General features: G+C 37.2%; 1 protein-coding gene across 2 annotated transcripts in view; it reads left to right on the top strand.

Annotated features, from left to right (window-relative positions):
* The first annotated feature begins 4240 nt into the window (after positions 1 to 4240).
* AGPAT5_1 (1-acyl-sn-glycerol-3-phosphate acyltransferase epsilon) overlaps positions 4241 to 6000 on the top strand; it is a 33522-nt gene continuing 31762 nt past the window's right edge. The window contains exons 1-3 of one of the 2 annotated variants that reach the window (XM_051210482.1): positions 4241 to 4696; positions 4727 to 4805; positions 4844 to 4959. In XM_051210482.1, the coding sequence (XP_051070476.1) occupies positions 4505 to 4696; positions 4727 to 4805; positions 4844 to 4959 (387 nt within the window). In that variant the 5' untranslated portion in view covers positions 4241 to 4504. Of the gene's footprint in view, positions 4806 to 4843; positions 4960 to 6000 lie in introns of both variants that reach the window. The other variant, XM_051210483.1, reaches the window with a different exon arrangement.

Below are 6000 nucleotides of genomic sequence, written 5' to 3'. Positions count from 1 at the left end.
GATTGAACATATGGATCTCTGGAATGTAGTAAAGAAATAATGTATGACTGGATATAGAAATAGATGTTTCGACCCAGGTAATTACTGTAATTGTCATCCTTACCATTATCTGCTTCTTATAAAGTCATTGTTCCTATGGCAGACTTGGTTTTGTTTGTAAATACATATTTATTACTTACGCCTGTTACTCCTCGTGAAGGAGCATAGGCCGCTCACCAGCATTCTCCATACAACCCTGTCCTGGGCAATCTTTTCCAGCTCCTTCCAGTTGTTATTCATCCTTTTCATATCTGCTTCTATTATCCGACGTAATGTGTTCTTTGAACTTCCTCATTTCCGCTTCCCTTTAGGATTCCAATTAGGGCTTGCCTCGTGATGCAGTTCGATGATTTGCATAATGCATGTCCTATCCATTTCCATCGTCTTTTCCTAATTTCTTCAGCTGCAAGCTGGTTTGTTCTCTCCCACAAAAGGCTGTTGGTGATGGTATCCGGCCAATGGATGTTGAGTATCTTGCGTAGACAATTATTCATAAATACTTGTACTTTCTTGATGATGGTTGTATTAGTTATCCAAGTTTCAGCTCTGTACAGTAAAACTGCCTTGACGTTGGTATTGAAGATTCTCACTTTGATATTGGTTGAAAGTTGTTTTGAGTTCCATATGTTCTTCAATTGTAGTAATGCGACCCTTGCTTTGCCAATCCTTGCCTTTACGTCTGCATCTGAGCCTCCTTGTTCATCGATGATGCTTCCCAGGTATTTGAAGGATTGTACATCTTCAAGAGTTTTGCCATCAAGAGTGATTGGATTTCTGTTCTCCGCTTTGAATTTGAGGACCTTTGTTTTCCCTTTGTGTATACTGAGGCCTACTGACGCAGAGACTGCTGCTACAATGGCTGTCTTTATCTGCATCTGTTCGTGTGTATGCAATAGGAGGGCTAGGTCATCTGCGAAGTCCAAATCGTCTAATTGATTCTGAGCTGTCCATTGTATTCCGTGTTTTCCCTCAGATGTCGAGGGTTTTCATAGAGATCCATTCCTTATGATGATACTTTTCGAGGCCTAGAACCTCTTGACACGTTGAAGTTATTGTTTCTTTGATCCCTTTTCAGGTGTCCTTCATAGTGGATTCTTCTTCCTTTAGTAGATCCTGTAAGGCTTGAAACCTGTTGTTGAGTGCTGTCTTGATTTCGTTGAATATGTTAGTATCTCGAAGGAAGGCTATATTGGACCTTTGTAGTGCTGTTTATCCGGTTTCCCACTTTTTTAGCTTCAGTTTTAAATAGGCTAAAACTAGGTGGTGATCTGAAGTTTGTGTGTAAATATTGTGCCTCCTATGGCCAATTTGTTGAACGCACACAGATTTGCAAATCTATCCTCATTTTCGTTTTGTTTGTAATAGTTTCCGCTTATGAAATGTAGTGGGTGAAGCATGACAACTCATTTAGTTAAATATTTATGCATATTTAATGAATACAGTGGATGTGTGATATATTGGTGAGCAGTCGATCGTATTCTAGTACAAAGTCTGGATATTTTATGGTTGAGAAAAAAGTGACCCAGTACTAAGTATGTGTTCCAGAAATAGTTAAAAAGCCTTTCATGGCCTTATATTAGGATGACTATTTGTTTGATCACGCAAGTAGTATAACCATCACAAAATGTATTACTAGCCAATTCCACAGATCTGTGAAGAGTTTGAAATGTATTTGCTCTATGTATTCTATGGCTAGTAGTGTAATTACTTTCTTTCTTAACCTATAAGTAGGGTCGTGAGTCATATTAGAGGGAGAAATTAAATGTATGAGACCATGTATTACTACATTAAAAGTGTCGGTTTGTCCGTCAGCCGACGGCTCCATAAAGATTCAGAGAGAAGTTTTCGACACTCAGCTGTATGGTCACTAGTAGAGTCGCAATCTATCAATTGATGAGTGGAGATTCCTTAGGCATTCTCAAATCATATATTATGTGCGCAAGGTATTGCTATTTGAACACAAATTACCATCGCTATTTTCACGTTTGAAGATGTATGATTAGTATTCTGGGGAGCGTCATACGAATATTATTTAATGGGTTATTCTAACCTCATTGGCAAATATTTTTTGCTATGAAGCTTACAAGATGGCCAGATTGGGAAACGATAAAAGAGTCAAGCCCAAATAACTTCCCCTATGATTGTACCAAGATGCCAAGTGTTTCTACTCTATATTTGTCCAGGAAAAGTTGTAGTTAATAGTGACGTTCACTGTAGTCTTTGATGTCACACACCATGGCTAGGTGGTTACTTCCATTTTTGCTCCAGGTAGGTGGGTTTTCAAAGTTGTCCTTGATCTCAGATATACCTTTGTTGAAAGCTTCAAGCCTAGAACCGTAAACGATCCTAGAGTTATGAGTGTATAAGTACTGTCCGCTAGATTTTGTGATTTTGTGCATATTGTCTTCGTAAATAAGAACCCGTGAATGCAGTGAGTTAGTGAGTCCGTAGGATCTTATTTTGACGAAAACACACTGATGTTGAATTTTCTAAAAGATTATCTTAAAGTCTAGAAGGATTGCTGATATAAATACTCTGTCATCATTTTTCTGGACTTCATCATTCAGGTAATCTGCGGATACGTACATGACCCAGTTCTCAGGAACCTGTGCCGAAATCAGATAAAAATGATGATAGGAAACCTTGAAAAATATCACATTAAGTCATTGGTTTTGATAGCAGTTCACCATATTCTGACTTGGTAAGTGTTTGAACGAAGAGCTTACGAAAGATGGCTGAACCTTTTTTTACTCCACATTTGAAGAACTTATGTGAATTCAGCTATTCCAATAGCGGTGAATGATGGCGAGAGAACACCGTTAGCAAATAGCTCAAATAACCTACACACAGATTAAGGTCAATCAACTGTCCGTATTAACTCTGTTCAGATATCCCCTCTAAAATGGTCATTAATCAATAACCCTTTGATCGATACCTACTAGATATATGTAGGCTTCGTCACGCCACATTTGTCAGCCATGGTATTGACGATGGTCGACTTTCTACAGGAAATGTGTAGCATTCTCCATGTCGGATCAAGTCAGTCATTCAAGTCTTCAGTTAGATATCTCATTCCAAGCTGTCAGTCTGTTTACTTGTAACAACTCTACTATTGTTGAGCTATTGCTTCATGGAGAACACTCAATTAATGATGCTTCACCGGACAATCACAACATTAAGGTATATGGGAAGACTTGAAATCCGACTTTGAATAAATAATTGAGTTTTTTGAGCAATAGGTAACACCAAAACAGCACGATTATCAGGGACCATCAAGGTAAGTCAGCGACCTAATCTAGATTATTTTCTGTTTTTGTCGTGAATGAATTATTAGCTAATCATTTATCTCACAACACTTGATTAATGGGATCACGTTTCAAGTATGAAATGACTTGTTACAATAAGAAATTATATTGTTAGAGCACTTTAATCAGTTTTGTGCGCAGGTAACGTTTTGGAGATATTTAAAAGTCTATGAAGTCACTGATAGGAAGTGCGTTTAAGGGCATTCGGGCCAGTCGGACGAGCTCGATCGTTTCAGTCTCCTTTCATCATCGGTCTTCCTATATCCTGACGATGTCATGAAATAGAGAGCGATAAAAATTGAAGGTGACAGCTTGGAGCTTCAAAATGATCTGTAAAAATGATCTAAATGGTCTCAAACTTGGTGGTTGCTGATAAAAACTTCCAAGTGTATTTTGATGCATAGTGGTCATCAAAATACAGATATATGGATGATGAATAACATTTAGCTACCTGTTGTTCAGACACACAATGACTTGGGAGACTTAAAAACTACAGCACAATGCCGTACAGTAGCCGCTAAATGTTTTAAAACCCTATGGCCAATACATAGGGCCTTCAGCCATGTCGAAGCTAAAGTTTTTGACTTTGTATACAGTATTCGTGCGTCGTCAACTCGAGTGCCTCATAGAAGCGGCTAGCCCCTTCTTAAAAAAGACAGTGAACTTTTGGAAAAGATACAGATAGCTGAAACTAAGCTGATCCCCGTATGACGCTCGGTTGATTAAACTAAATCTATTGCCATTGTCGTATCGAAGAACTCGAAGCGACTTGACAATGGATTTCAAATTACTTAGTGATGAATTTGCATCTGATATACCCTCGTTTTTCTTGCCTTCCAAAACATAAAATTTAAGACGACACTCCGACAAAGTTCACAATCCCAGAACAATTTATTTGTCAGCTGACTATCGACTTTCCCATCGAATCATCGAGTGGGACTCATTACCTCAACACGTGGTTGAAGCTCCGTCTGTCGACTATTTGAAAAGAAAGTTGGATCAGCTTAGAGACTATCACTGCCAGGACTAACACCGACCATCTAGCCTCCTGTCCTGAGCAAACTGATACTGAAGTATGAAAAGTCATAGAAACGACCTTGAGAATTCTGCAAAGATGAAATTTATATGAATTTCTGTGATACGGCTGCACTTGTGTTCAAATGAGTAATTACCTGAAACAATACTTTGGATTTACAATTCCTTTCTTAACTCCAACAATTTTGATTTTATGGCTTTCTATAAGGTTGCTGACTCTACATTCCCAGCAGGCATATCGATATTTAAATGAACTTTTATTCGCATTCTTTATGCGAACCTTTCTTTTTATATTTGGATACATGAATGTTAGAAAGGTACACAACTTTTAAAGCTATAAATTAAAGATACACGTTTATGGCGACGTTGATTTTATTAAAAGGAAAAATGAGAGAGTTTTATTCATCTCAAACCATTTGTCCAAAGGTAATTAAAATTTTAGGTTCTTGTAATCACTAGCACAGCCGATTGGTTCATTTGTTCCATGCTTATTTTGCACCAAGGCGGGTTAGGAAGAACAAGATTTGTGCTGCATAAAAATCTCAAATATACACCGATTTTCGGATTTTACCTTTCCCAGGTAAATTTACAGTTAAATCTGTTTATTTTATCAAATTGAGGAAATTTTATTGATTCAGATTTGTGTAGTAACGACAGAAGGCCTATCGTCCATGTTAGTCCTTTTCCAGTATGCTTCTGTGAGTGTACAGTCTTCTCTTGAAAGAGTCAACTTAAGGTGCGGATAATACTGCTTCGGGCAGCAGGTTTCAAGTATGGATGGCTCGGTGTGAAAACCTGTATGCCATGGGTATTTTTTTCGTTCTTGGCTTTTTTACTCGTCCGCTATGTCCTCTGATATGTCTCGATCTAGCGAGGAGAATAAGAGAGAATTCGTTAAGTTCAAAATCATTTCTCAGTATTCTGTACATCAAAATTAGATCTTTCCTTAGTTTGAGATAGGACAGAGTAAAGAGGTAATAGTTACTCTATCCCGAGAAAAAATTTGAAATTAACGTCTAAACAGATGACTTATAATTTGGACGCACTTAGTTACATGCGTAATTAACAACCTCGTACTGAAGATAGAAATTGTAATGGATATAAAAGTGAATTGTATTATAACAAGATATACAAACGGAGCTTTAACATCTTTTATTATTGTTTTTTAATACTTTAAGTCAGAAGTTCAAAGATCGCTAAAATTTAATTAAAAATAAAACAAATAAAATGTATGAACTGTTCCTAAACTATTAGTAATTTTTCACTTGTAATTGAAGTTTCTTAGATAATAATTAGATAGGTACAGTGCAATGATCGTTGCCCATTTTGCCTTAAGTTCACCTTTATCACAGATAAAACTTTCAGCATGTTGATTTCAACATTGTTCGTCATTTTGATTCTTTGATTACTTTTTAATCCGTTTAGGTGCTGTATATTGGCACCGAACACTTCTACAGATTAACTCCTGTCAAGCAGAGTTCATCATAACAAAAAACGCTCAGCTTTACACATTTTTGTCGTCTCAACGTCTATTCAGTGAAATTGTTTGCTCGAAGCATATCTTGAACGCCAGCTTATCTTTTTCTCTTTCTCTCTCAGTGTTTCAGAGCGGGTTCTTTAA

The sequence above is a fragment of the Schistosoma haematobium genome, chromosome ZW, assembly GCF_000699445.3.
Source record: "Schistosoma haematobium chromosome ZW, whole genome shotgun sequence".
NCBI lineage: Eukaryota > Metazoa > Platyhelminthes > Trematoda > Strigeidida > Schistosomatidae > Schistosoma > Schistosoma haematobium.
This window is presented reverse-complemented; position numbering and strand designations above follow the sequence as displayed.